Genomic DNA, 13276 nt, shown 5'->3' with positions numbered 1-13276 from the left:
TGATTTGTGGCATCACTAGCAAGCCAGTGATTACAAAGTGCTATCTTTTGAGAAGAGGCCTTGGCAGGCCCAGCTCTCTGACTCAGTGTCTTGTGCTTCAGGGGGATGGGCAACGTGTCCTTTCAACTTGCGTCCTCCTGTTGATCCCCCTCAAGGAGAACTTTAAGATGTCAGCTAGATGAAGGGACCCCGGTTGTGGAACACGCTGACATCGCCATGAAAGGCCAATCTGTGTTCAGTCACTTGCAGAGTGGTCTGTAGCCAACAGGCTGGCTGTGGGTTAAGATTGCAGCCAACATCACAGGGAGAACCAGGGGTTTTGAGGAGTCTCATGTGTATAACACACAGCTTACACTTAGTCGCCTAGATCACAGCCTCTTATTTTACAGTCCAGGAGCTGAGGGCCAAGATCGGTCGCTCCCCCTTTCCTCACCCAGGGGACACTCGAGTATCACCCACTGACATGGTCACCCCCTCAATGATCTTCGGAAGTTGCTCCCTACTGTCTGTCAGGGGCTTGTCTAACTCTGTGAAGTTGAAGACATGAACCGCACCCCATGAACCTCATGGCTAAAGTTCACTTGGGAAATCCATTTTACCAAAAAAAGAGAAAACAGAAAGTGCCCTTTAATCAGCTGGCCTTCCCCTACTGAGAGCTCCTGGTGTCAACCTCAACACCGACTCAAAGCAGAAAGCGAACCGGCCAATGGCGGGTCATGCTGCAAACTTCCCCGATGCTTTTCCTCTTACCAGGGGTTCTCCACCTTCCTAATGCCGAGCCCCTTTCAGACCGTTCCTCAGGCTGTGGTGACCCGCAAAAAGAACATGCTTGTCCTTGCTACTTCCTCACTGTAATTTGGCTACTACTGTTATGCATCGGGCGACCCCCAAGGGTCACGACCCATAGGTTGAGAACCACTGCTCTATCCCGAGCATGCACGTTAAGCCTTTGAGCCACAGTAACGGCAGTGTGCTTCCTTAAGACATCCAAGGCCTTTCCGACCTATTTTAAAGCTGTCTCCATTTTAAAAAGGAAAAAAAAACCAACAAAAACAGTGGAAGAGAAATACACGTGACAGAAGCCCTTGGGGAATCCCTTCTGACAGTGGACCAGGGATGTGAACATGCAGAATACATTGGAAAGCAGATTGTTACAGATGCAGTAAGGTTAAAATGTAGTGCCCGATCATTTCATCTCCCTTTGGAGCCATTTACATTTGTTCTAGTTTGAAAGTATTTTCTGCCTTCTTTCGATTGAGGTTTTTATCTGTTTATCTGAGAGCCCCATGGGGAGAGCCGCAGCAGGAGCTAGGCAGTGGACTTTTCTTTGCCCTTTAGGGGGTTTCCCATGGGTGAGAGGTGGGCGGGCACAGCTCTCAAGGGCTCCAGATAGTCAGCCAGCCTGGGCACGTCAATGGCCACATGACCTTGGGACAGTCATTTCCCTTATGTATTTGTTTTTTCATCAGTTAAATGGGGATACCACCTTCTAACTCCTATAATCATGGAAGGGTGAAGGACAACAACATATACAGAGTTGAGTGCATAATAATCACTTGTGTCAACATCCACTCAGGAAAGAAGCTGGCTTCCACAGAGAGAATTTAAAGAAAGGAATCGGCTATTCTTGGGCTTGAAAAGCTCAGAAACCAAGCAGGAGGTGGTGACGGAAAGCAGAGATTTAGCAACAGTTGAAAGCTCCTGCTACCCCTTGGACTAAAGAGGTGTCTACAGAGATCTCGAACCTAGTGAGGCAGGAGCTGGAGCTACAGAGACACTCACCCCACTGAGAAGCTAAAGAGCAAAGGACTCTGAGAATGATTCTTTGTATACACAACAGGAGTCCTGGTGGTGTGGTGGTTACGCATTGGGCTGCTAACTACAAAGTCAGCAGTTCAAAACCATCAGCCGCTCCTTGGGAGAAACACGAGGCTTTCTACTCCAGTTGAGTTATGGTCTTGGAAACTCACAGGGGAAGTTCTACCCTGTCCTACAGGGTCACTCTGAGTTGGCATCGACTCGATGATCATAGGTTTTGAGAGTTCATACACAACACAGATTAAGTGGGAAGCGGACCCTTGAGAGCAAGCAGTCAGCAGCTGCCGTACTCAGCAAATGCGATGTGGTCACGGCTGTGGTAATCTTCCGTTACGGACCATGGATGTGTCTTCTGCACGTTTAGGACCCTCACTGGGCCGACAGGGAAAGTGGTTGCACCTATAGGCAACACGGCTGTCATATGCTCGTGAAGAACAGCTATACAGGCGATGTCACAGGAAGACTTCTGTACCTGGACTAGCTGGGACATGGACCTGGGATGTGAAGTGTACACTGAGCTCCTCAGACCGCCCCCACTGTGTACAGGATGCGGACTGTACAGCAGAACCAAGCACCGGAAACTACGAGAGGCCATCAGCTCAGTCCAGCGCACGCTGCTGAAGGCTTGGGGCTGGGGAGGGGCTGTGAACAGTGGGCATTCATGTTTTCTTTCAGCGGGGCCGTGGCCTGAAATGCTATCACCAAGAGGTCTTTTGAGGAACTTCAGTAGCAGAGTGGTTCTGTGTTGGGCTACTAACCGCAGGGTTGGGAGTTAGAGACCATCAGCTGCTTCCTTGGGGAAACGATGAGACTTTCTACTTCTATAGTTAGTTTTGGAAACTCAACAGAAGCAGTTTGACCCTGCCCTGTAGGCTCACTGTGAGTCTGGACTGGCTGGGTGGCAGTGAGTCTGTGAGAGGCATTTTGGTCTCATTGTTAGGGGACCGTGTCAGTTCGGCAATAGACGTCTCACCTTCCACGCGAGGGACCTGGGTTCAGTTCTTGCCAATGGGCCTCATGCATGGCCACTACCAATCTGCCAGTGGAGGCTTGTGTATTGCTATGCTGCTGAATAGGTTTCAGTAAGTGCTTTCCCCCTAAAACAGACTAGGAAGAAAGACTTGGCATTCTCCTGTTAAAGAGATCAGCCAACAGAAATCCTGTGGACCACAACTCCCCAACGATCACTTCGTACTTGGGGTTGCCAAGAGTTGGCAGCTAGCATTAAGGCCATTGCATCCGGACTACAGCAAACAGCAAGGAAAGTCACCATTCCTGTGACTTATGTCATCCTTACTCAACCAGAGGAGATAAAGTGACCGTGGGACGAAAGGGGGTGGGGCTGGGAGATGCGAACAGCAGCCACACGGATTTGCCCAAAGAGCCGGGTGAGCAATATTTCCAAGGTAGTCATTGAAATTTCAACCCCACACTAAAGTTTTAAAACAACCTTTATTCTGTTTGAAGACCTAATACAATGCATTAAAGCAACTTAAAACAACGAGACATAGATAGCTCCATTGAATCTATAGTTTGAACAAAATGTCAAGAGGCACACCCCCCCACCCCACCCCACCCCACCCCAGTTGCCTTGTAAAGGCAGAATTACCACTGACCATGACATCCTCCCTCTCATCAAAGGACCATCTTTCACAATGTCATATAAACAGATTTTTAAAAACCTTGAACAGATTGTAGCTTTTAAAAAATACACCCATATAAATGAGTTGGGGTGTTTGTGTATGTGTGAGTGGGGGGGTAATGTTTTTGTTTCTTTGTTTTTAAATAGCAGCATCCTGGGCAGCTAATGCTATCTCATGGTGACAGATTTCACAGTAAGTTGAATTGCCTGCCCAATAAACCCAATTCTCTTTGCACTCCACCCACAATGCTAGTCTATCACTAGATTTACAAAAGAATAAGATTTTGGCATTTTGGAACTTTGTCCCCTGTGAGGCACTGTGCTTGGAAACTGCCTCTCCGAAATGCCCCTGGGCTCCCACAGCTCCTCTGAGTCTCTTTTCACACTTGCAGGTGGGTGCCCTGCCCAGCGAAAACCGAGCTGTCAATGCCAGCAGAATGGCTGTCCCAAGGAGCGTCAATAGGACTTCCCAAACACTTAGTTCATCACCAGCTATATGACAGAGCAATTGGTTCCCCACAGTGACAGCTCACAGAAACACATTTTGACTTCACACACCAAAGACACGGAGTTCCCTGTTCAGCGAGTTATCGAGACCAGCCTCCGCAAGAGGGGTCGCTTTAAAAAGAACAACAGAAAAAAAGCCAAAGAATTATGAACTTCACACTTTACTTGAAAACAAATGTTCACCTTTATCAGACAACACAGAGCAACCTCAGAGAGAAAGGAAAACCAGCCTTACACATATACAAGAATTGTACTAGACACTGCTTGTTACATACTCGAACTCAACGATTTGTCTTGGCTGAAAGGTGTACTGGAAACACAGTCCATGCACATATACATATATACAGGTTCTCAAGGGCTCTCAAGTGGCCAGGTGTCCCACACGCATGCTTGCGGCCTTTTCACATGGGTGTCTTTCTGCCATTTATAATGGACAGATTTCCAAGGCTTCCGTTTCTACAGCCTATCACAGGCTGTCGGCAGCTTAGCTTTCCTCTGTCATCTGTAGGACTCTACAGTGGGCGGGGAATGGACGCGTGGGTAAAATCATGTATCAAGAATGCCCCTGCGCCAGCCACGGGTACGCCCGGGCCACCCTGACAAGGTCATTAAAAGATGACTGTTTCAACCCTGTGGGCCACGACTATCTGACGATCACTTAGTATTCAAACGTCAAGAAAGAAAAAGGAGGTGAACATGGTAGAAAAACAGAAACTTGGCCGATGGGGTAGGAGTGAGGGGTCCTGCCCTGCCTTTGCCTGGAAAACTTACTGTGTCATATATGCTTCTGAGATGCAAAAATAAGGCAAAAAGTCTAAATACCCTGTCTACTTGCTCAAGTGTTTAAGCAGAATTATTCATGAAACATCTTCTAAGGAACCATTTCGACTCAACTTTTGCATTTTTGAAATGGAATCAAAATTAGGTACCGAGTCACCCACATTGGGATGTGCTACCAGACCAAACAGAAACCAGCCAATAAACGACGCTACTTGTGGCCGGGGATACAGCCTCGCGGAGTCTGAAAGCCAAGACGCACACTAAAACCTGGGGACTCATACTGACTGGCAACGAGAGGCGAGATGGTCTGATCAGTTCTGTCAAGTTTCCGAGCTGACAGTCTGGCTGCAAGACTGACTTACATCTTGAGTCGCTTTACGGAAAAGGGTGGGGGTAGGGCGCAAGGCATACATTCTACAGATGGTTAAGTCAGCTGCTGGTGTGGCTCTTTAAAAAGAATTTTACAGGGATCAGCATCGAAACAGAGACAGACCACTGGGCCAGTCAGTCTAACGCGGAGAAAGGCAGATCAGAATGGCAAGGGTCCACCTCCGTTGATCAGGCTTAGTGTCCGTGAGTGGAAGGAGTCCCTGTGTCCTGCGACACTTGTACAATTCCCACGGAATCCAAGGGCTTTTGTCCACTGGACTCGGGCGGCAACTCTTCTCTATCTTCCTAATCTGGAAAGGCGGCTCTCATCACAATCCCCTTTCCTTTCCCCACAGTGAAGCATGGGTACAAGGATTTGGGATTCCTGAAATGGCCATGGGCCATGCTGTCATAAACAAGCTCCATTTGGCCCAGAGTGATGACAATAGTGAACTTATCTATTTTAGGTTATGAATGGAAGGGGTAGAAAAATAACATAACACTCGAATAAAAATATACTTCCCTCCCCCCTCCCCCCCCCAGCCCAAGCTGCATCCAAAAGTCATGTTTGGGGTCTGCTGTGGCCAAACTGATGTGACACACGGAGAGCATTTCCAACGGCACAGGTTCGACCTTGAGACCCATGCTCTAAAGCAAAGGTGAGCATGGTTCCGGGAACCCAATGACTGCCCACTCCAGAACTTCCTTCCTTAGGGCCGCTGAGCTGGGTTCAGAGTTACACTCGGTTTGTAATTGTCAGTAGTTGACAATCCTGAAGAAAGTGGGGAAAGACTCTACTCTGCATTTACTCCCTTCTGCTCTGTAATCACAAGAAAGTGCAAATCATCTCCCCGCCCTTCCTGCTGCCCAACCTGCCGATCCTTTCGTTCCTTATCCCACCCCATCCCACCCCACGATTCAAGAAGTTCATAATTCTTCATGAAATAAACATCGCCAGGTACCGTATTTTAAGAGTCTTGAAACAATATCGTTGGACTCAGCAATACTTTGTCATATTCGTGTATCTTTTTCTTTATTGAATAAAGCAGCTTTGAAGCTTATCAGGCACTGCCCAACAAAACATTTAGTCCAAAAATCTGTTATGAACTTTTTAACCTTGGGCTAACAGCCAAGTACTCTGTACAAGAAAAACTGTAAAATAGTTCATAGTTTTCTCTTTTAATTCTGAAGCCATTTTTTTACTGGCATCCTGTACATTTCTTCTTTAAAAAAAAATAACAAAATGAATATTAACAAAAATCAGGGACTACAGTATTTTCAAGCAATAAAAATCGGTGGGGAAAGCTTATTCAGAAGGAACATTTAAAACTGAGATAACTGAATGAAAATGAAGGATTGCATAGCACTGTGAATTTAGCCTTCAGCAAAACGAAAGAGAAGAAGCTATTTGGTATTAATACAAATCCATCTATTTGATAGTTAGTCATCCAATAATATGTACATATTTTATATACTGAATGTCATTTTTCAAAGTCCTGTTTCCCAAGCTCACTCTCTCTGTTGGTGGGTTGTGGGTTGCTGATTTTTCTTTTTTTGTCATTTTGAAAAGTTTAAGCAAAACACTTTCTGGCACTTGGTGACGACAGCGTTTCCTCTGAACGCACGTGAACTGACATTCTTCCAAAGTGACCCTCGTGAGAAGTGCCTTTTCGCTACATATCGTTCGTCTGTTAGAAACTGAAATCATCCACAGTGCAACGTGCCCGGGCGGCGGGGCAGCCACCCGCCCAGGCTAAACCAGGCCGGACCTCGCCTTCCTGGGCCCAGGGGCTGCTCAGGCCATCCACCTTCCGGTTTACAGAGTCCCAACTCACAGCTGGTAAAGCTTCCGAAAGCACTAACAAGCACCATGGTTAAAGGCCTCGTTGTCCCTGGCACGCAGAGATTGTTGTATTTCTGTTTGTTTGTTTGTTTTTCCTCTTTGTGTCGTGAGTTGTTGTGGCTTTAAATTAAAACAAGGAAAGAAAGAAAGGATAACCACTCCGGATTAGAAACATGGTCACCCAGCCCTGGGCCATGCGTCTCCCCCTACTGCTTTTGTTATGTCGAAGAAAGCTCGAGTCCTATCGGCCTATCGGAAGAGGACAGCGGGTTGTGCCTCCACAGCTCAATTCGCAGGTCAGGCTGGAGGGGAGCCCTTGGCTTTCCAGAGGCCTCGGGTGGTGGGGCGCCAGGAGAAGGATCCGCGTGTCGGCCAGCGCTTCATCGCCTCTGCTGTGCATATACCGGGTAGGCTAGTGTGACGTTGAGGGAGTCGTTGTGCTGCACCAGGGACGTGTGTTGGTAATGTAGCACCAGTTCTTTCAGCGAGTTGTACAAGTTATAGGGCTCCGCGAAGCCATACCCGGTGGCTGTCTTGTTGATGACACAGTGCTTGACCTCGCCATCCACCCTAGAGGGGAGGGAAGAAAAGAAGACGCCCTTCAGAGCCTGTCTGGGACATGGGGCAATTCTACAAAAGGTTTTTAGGAAGCCATTGGGGAAAGGGCACTCCAGTCAGGCCGCCTCAACTTGGGTGGGTGGGTGGGGGGTGGGGGGGGTTTGAAGTCCCAGCTCAGAAGTGGCAGGCTGGCTCCATGGCTTCCTTACTGGGAAGTAACCCACCCGCGTAACATAACCCACGTCTCTTCTCTAAGAGGAGGATGGCTGTAAGCTAGCAGCAGCAGCTCTGAGCAATGGAACTGGTATGGGCTGTGCACGGCAGGACGGATGCCTACAGTACCACGCAGCCACCGGGAGCACCCACCACTCTACAGACTCCAGTGCCGCAGCCAGTGCTGCCGCAGCCTCCGATGCAACCGCCAGCAGGATGCCTTCTTTCAGCCTGTCCTTACGGTGCCTGCACATCTCTCCGCTACGCCCTCCGCATGGACTTCTCTCTGCCTATTCCTCGGTGCTTAGAGTTCTTCTGATTCCTTCTCGCCTCTACCGGCGTTTCTGATTAGATGGAGAGAGTGTCATGCCTCCCCCTTTTTTATAACCTTTCCCTCATGGGAGACCCGTCTTTCTCTGCAATGCTATTGTGCCTGTCCACAGGCCACTTTTAAAAGGAGCACCTGAGCTATGAAGGAATAGGGAGAAAACATAACACACAACTAAAAATATGGGGCCTCTCTTAGCATGTTTTACCTATAGATACTTTCCCCCTGTGGGACGCCCTCACGCCTGAGTTACCTCAGTTATAACGAGGTCGCTCTTGGGCAGCAAATACAAGTAAATAAAGCGGTAATCCTCCTGAGGACTTTGACAAGACGGTATGTGCCTTGCATCTCCTCTATGACATTACCGCTGTGCTGCAAAGCTCTTAGGAGGAGCCCTGGTGGGGTAGTGGTGATCAGCTGGGCTGCTGACTGCCAGATGAGCAGTTCGTAACCACCAGCCTCTGAGGGAGAAAGATGGGGCTTTCTACTCCCGGCAAGAGTTATACAGGCTCGGAAACTCACAGGCACGGCGAGTCGGCATCAGCATTGGCATCGACTCGACGGCAGTGAGTTTGGTGTCTTGATAAGACTCTTAATACACCAGAATGGTTTGAAATCCTACCCCCTAAGGTGGGATGGATGGATGGAGGGTGGATTCTCAAGAAACGCTGGAGGGCAAAAGGAGAGCATGCTGGGGATACGTACACGACAGAGCAGGCATAGCAGCCCTGTTTACTGCTCTCTCGGACCAGGAAAGTACCATCCCGTTTCCCTCGCAACAGGTTCTCCGCTTTGTTCCGGTTGCTGCTTCCAACATTCCAGGTCTTCTCATCATGGTGGGGCAAATCCTCATCATCTTCCACCAGTGAATATTGGCTGAGGAGGCAGGGCAGACGACATCTAAGTGAAGGGCATGGACGCCACCACCTTGCCCGGCTGCCTCCCTGAGGAAGGGCCTTCTGGTCTCTGCTGCCCTGCTCCTCTCTTGCCCAGCACACCATGCCAGCGGTCCCACGTCTGACTGCAACTCAATGCCCCGAGTTTCTCACTCCTCATGCCTGGCCCTCAGTATCGCCTCCTCGTACTCCCATTTTCACTAGCCACCCAGGCCCAAAAGGAAGGCATGCACAGGCCTCTGCTTCCCCCTCCGATCATGGAACCTATCGTCTAGAAGCACGCCAGCTGTCAGTGAATTCAAACAAAGCATCCACGTCAGCATCCAAGGACCAGACGTCACTTTTTTTAACACGTCACCCCTCCCCCGATTGTTCCAAAAGTATCTTGGAATTTTTCAGACACTCAGGGTCAGCCTGATGGACAACACCTGCCATTTGACACCACGAGAAGCAAAAATAAACCCAGCCCTGCACCAACCGTCCATTTAAAAGATGCTCGCTAAGAGGGCAGCGTGTACACGGGTTCTTCCATGAGGGCCCCACACCGCGTGCCCCTTGCTTGGTCCGAAATCAAAGCAGACCCCGTGTTGCCCTAACACCAGAAACTGCGCGCTGGTTGGTTCCCTCTCTCATCGTCGGCAACTACTCACTCTTCGGTATTTTCATTTCCCAGCCACTCGTTCAACTTCTTCTGCCGGACGCCTTTTTGAGTCAGCCACCTAGAAAGAGTTTTGAGACGAACATGCATGAGTAACTGCCCCGCGGTGTCAGTTATCCCCAATTGAGTCCCTGGCTGTGGGGCTCTGGCTCAAGTACTCACATCAAGTATTGGTCTCTTGTCTTTCTCAGCTGGATGAGGTCTGGCTTTATACTGTTCATCCGTTTGTCAATCTCTCGATACTCGGCTGCCTGCTTCTTCAAGTCTTCCTCCAATCTTCTTCTGCTGTCGACAATTTCACTGATTCGAGACTTTAACTTTTCATAATTATGCATAATCCTACAGGCAAGAGAAACAGGGCTGTCATCGCCTGGGTGCACCCTGGAGGTTTCCCCAAAGTGTACGCCGGTTTCACTATGACTTCCCGGCAGTTTTCCCCAGGGAAAGGAATGCTCTCCCTCCCTTGTCCTTATTAGAATGCTTCCGACGTCTTAAAAGTTCTCCAGGGCTTTGGCTCTGTGTAGCACAAGGGCAACAGCGACCAGTCCCCACGATCCACCAACCTCTGTATTTCTTTCTCATTGCCTTCACGTTTAAATTTTTCGATGTATTCCTTGCTGTACCGCTCCTGGGTTTGACACTGCTCCTCAAATATCTTTATGGTTTCGTTAAATGCTTCGATCGCTGTTCTTTTCATTTGGATTTCCTAAAACACAATGTCGTACAATGACGTCACACCTCGCAGGGAACTGACTGACGGACAAACTGCAAAGACACCCCCAGCCATTTGGTATTACTTATGCTACCGTTTAAGGACTCTGTTGGAAAGGCGGAGTGTGGTTGCTGAAATGCATTTAAATAAGACTGAGTGAGGAAGCACACACTTCATGTAGAGGATTTCCCCGATCTATGTGGTCCCATTTGGGCTGCCAACCACAGGTCAGCAGTTTGAAACCACCAGCCCCTCTGTGGGAGAAAGACTAGGCTTTCCACTCCTGGGAAGACGTATCAGTCTTGGAAATCCACAGGGCCAGTTCTACCCTGTCCTATAGAGTCACTATGGATCAGAGCAGACTCGGTGGCAGTGAGTTCGTTTCCTAATTGTTTTGGGATGGCGCATGACTGCCCAGAAATGCCCGACAGTTGGCATCTCTTTAAAAAGCTGTGCTCCTGAAAAAAGTTCCCCTTTATCAGCAGTTTAGGCCAACCTCATGCCACCTTGGACTCCTTCTGGTGGCCCCAAGGGCAGGACTGGTGCGAGCACATTCAGCCTGTGGGAACCCTGCAGTCGGTGTAGACCCGGCTTCTCCTGGCCAGGGTGTCTTTACAGGGCAAGTCTGTTTCAGAGATTACTCAAATCTGTGGCTCTTTCAGTTTTTACTAGCTGCCAATCCAGAAAGCATTCCCAACTACAATCAGGGGTGATGCTAGATGAACTCAACAAATCACAACCACCTCATCCTACTGCGCATGAATTTAAGTTACTACACTTTGATACTCAGAGATCTCATCGAACAATTCCACTTTCACAGAAAACTCACCTGCGAAGTCCGGGTATAATCTTCATATAATCTATCATATTCCCGGCTTTTTTCTTGGAATTGAGCATTATATTCATGTAATTTCTTCCCTACAGCTTCAATATTATCTTCTTTGACAACCTGATCCTGGAAAGATTTGAGATTGGAGGGGTAAAAAAATGATTTTGAGGCACTGGGATCAACCGGCAATTATTGAAACAAACTATTCCACATGGAGGAGTGGGGTGGGGGTGGGGGAGTCCCCGTCAAGGAGTTTATTTAGGGAGAAAGGAATGCTATAATGTTGTGCTCACAGGGTGTAAAGTTTTCCACCCTGGATCACAAGTAAGCTGCCTGCTTCAACACACTTCCAGGTGTTACAAAGTACCTCGCTTCAACATCACAACCCCATGGCTATTTCAGATGTGCTTACCTGTTGGTATTTGGACACGGGATAAAGCAATTTCACATCCAGTTTGGGATTATACTGAGCGAGAGATTCGGTCCGGTAGTGGTTTATTAGTTCAACCACAGAGTTGAAAGTTAATGGGTCAGAGAAGCCATATTTCCCATCTCGGTGAAATATTTTGATTAATTTGTTATTTCCTCCTTTCCTGGAAATACATACAGAACAGAACATAATGGCATCTCAATTCCCGATGGAAATATCCAACATCAGGTCGGCCCCAACTCCCCAACCCCAGCAACCTGCTCTGACGCACCTTAGTGTAAGAGTGTAGTCACCGTGCATTTTCGTCGAGGCGTCTCGTACCAAAAATGTCCCGTCCGCTGTATCTCGAAGTTTTTCATTCACTTCTTCCCTAGAGTGGGTTGGGGAGAGAGATGATGCTCATCTCTGACATCTAGCAATGACTCTGGAATACTGCACTGCATTTTCAGAGTGACACAATGTCTGTGGTTTTTCTGTGGTGAAGTTTTAGTCTCATGACAGACAGGTGTCTGAATGTTACTCCGCCCCTTCGCCCACCGCCCCTCCCCGTCCTCCCCCACCCCCACCAAAAGGGAACTGAACCCGCTTTCACCACTGTGGGATACAGTTTTATTTATTTGTTAACCAAACACTCCAATAGTTCTTAAAAAAAAAAATTTTTTTTAAGCATTTAAAAAAAAGTTGCCCCCAAAAGGTTTCTCCTTAACCCCTCACTCCTCTCCATAAATAAACAAATAAAACAGCAACGGCATTTTTAGGGCAATAGCATTAATTCTTCCAGTTCAATCATGAAACTTCCCGGTATTTAATTTCCTGTGGCATCCAGCACCCACAGCTATCCAGCATGCAGGGACTTTTTTTGGTCGTCTCTGGACCAGAGCCAACTATGCTCTGTGCTTACGTTGGATGGCATCCTAAAAATGGAACTCAGCAGGCTGGTGCTCCGCCCCCGCCCCCTGCCAACTACGAGTTTCTGTGGTCTTACCTTGAGATATCTCCCCAGTACCATTCAGCATCTTGTAAGGACATATTGTTATTCATACCGTTGTTGGCTACAGTAGTGGGTTTGGGTGGTTTAGGAGGCAGTGCTGGAGATTGAAGGAGAGAAGGAAAAAAAAAAAAACAGTTTACAATCCCCAATCACAATTGGGACATTTAAAGTGACAGCAAAATGTCTTCGGATGAATAACTTTCTATATGAAATAGGGATTAGGATGATTTTGAAAGTAGCAGTGATTCACAATTCCTTGACACACTGAAAATGTTTTCCCTGAACAAAATTACAAAAAAAAAAAAAAAAAACACCCTGAAAATGTCCACAGCATGTGAGCGAGGAGAGAGAGAGACGTGAAAAAGGAAAGAGAGAGACAAGACAAAGACCGAGACGGAAAGGGGTACAGAGAGGACCGCAGAGGTGAACTGGGCTGGCCACGTGAATGAATGTTATGGTTGTCCCGAGCCGGGGCATTTCCTACTCCTGGCTGCTGGTTAAGTTTCATGCCTGGCCAAAGCCATCTAAAGTAATAAACCATGAACACGTGAGCTGGAGGAGTCAAATGGACTGGATTTAATTTCCTCCTCTTCTTTAATTAAAGACGACGAATTCTGTTTCTGTCCTCCCCAAGTGCTGCTACCGTGAGATAAATGTTCCTCTGTAGCAATATGAAATATAAACAGAGAAGGAACTGGGTTT

The 13276-nt window shown here is 48.0% G+C and overlaps 1 protein-coding gene across 3 annotated transcripts in view; it reads right to left on the bottom strand.

Moving 5' to 3' along the window:
* Nucleotides 1–6132: 6132 nt before the first annotated feature.
* The window catches only part of PIK3R1 (phosphoinositide-3-kinase regulatory subunit 1), a 96150-nt gene continuing 89006 nt past the window's right edge, over nt 6133–13276 (bottom strand). For all 3 annotated transcript variants that reach the window (XM_075541119.1, XM_075541121.1, XM_075541120.1), the window contains 9 exons: nt 12569–12671; nt 11855–11953; nt 11566–11746; nt 11154–11279; nt 10176–10318; nt 9775–9951; nt 9605–9673; nt 8764–8934; nt 6133–7529 (listed from right to left, as the gene is read on the bottom strand). In XM_075541119.1, the coding sequence (XP_075397234.1) occupies nt 7340–7529; nt 8764–8934; nt 9605–9673; nt 9775–9951; nt 10176–10318; nt 11154–11279; nt 11566–11746; nt 11855–11953; nt 12569–12671 (1259 nt within the window). In that variant the 3' untranslated portion in view covers nt 6133–7339. The remainder of the gene's footprint in view (nt 7530–8763; nt 8935–9604; nt 9674–9774; nt 9952–10175; nt 10319–11153; nt 11280–11565; nt 11747–11854; nt 11954–12568; nt 12672–13276) is intronic.

The sequence above is a fragment of the Tenrec ecaudatus genome, chromosome 2 (assembly GCF_050624435.1).
Source record: "Tenrec ecaudatus isolate mTenEca1 chromosome 2, mTenEca1.hap1, whole genome shotgun sequence".
Taxonomy (NCBI): domain Eukaryota; kingdom Metazoa; phylum Chordata; class Mammalia; order Afrosoricida; family Tenrecidae; genus Tenrec; species Tenrec ecaudatus.
The sequence above is the reverse complement of the archived record's forward strand: the minus strand, read 5'-3'. Positions and strand labels throughout refer to the sequence as shown.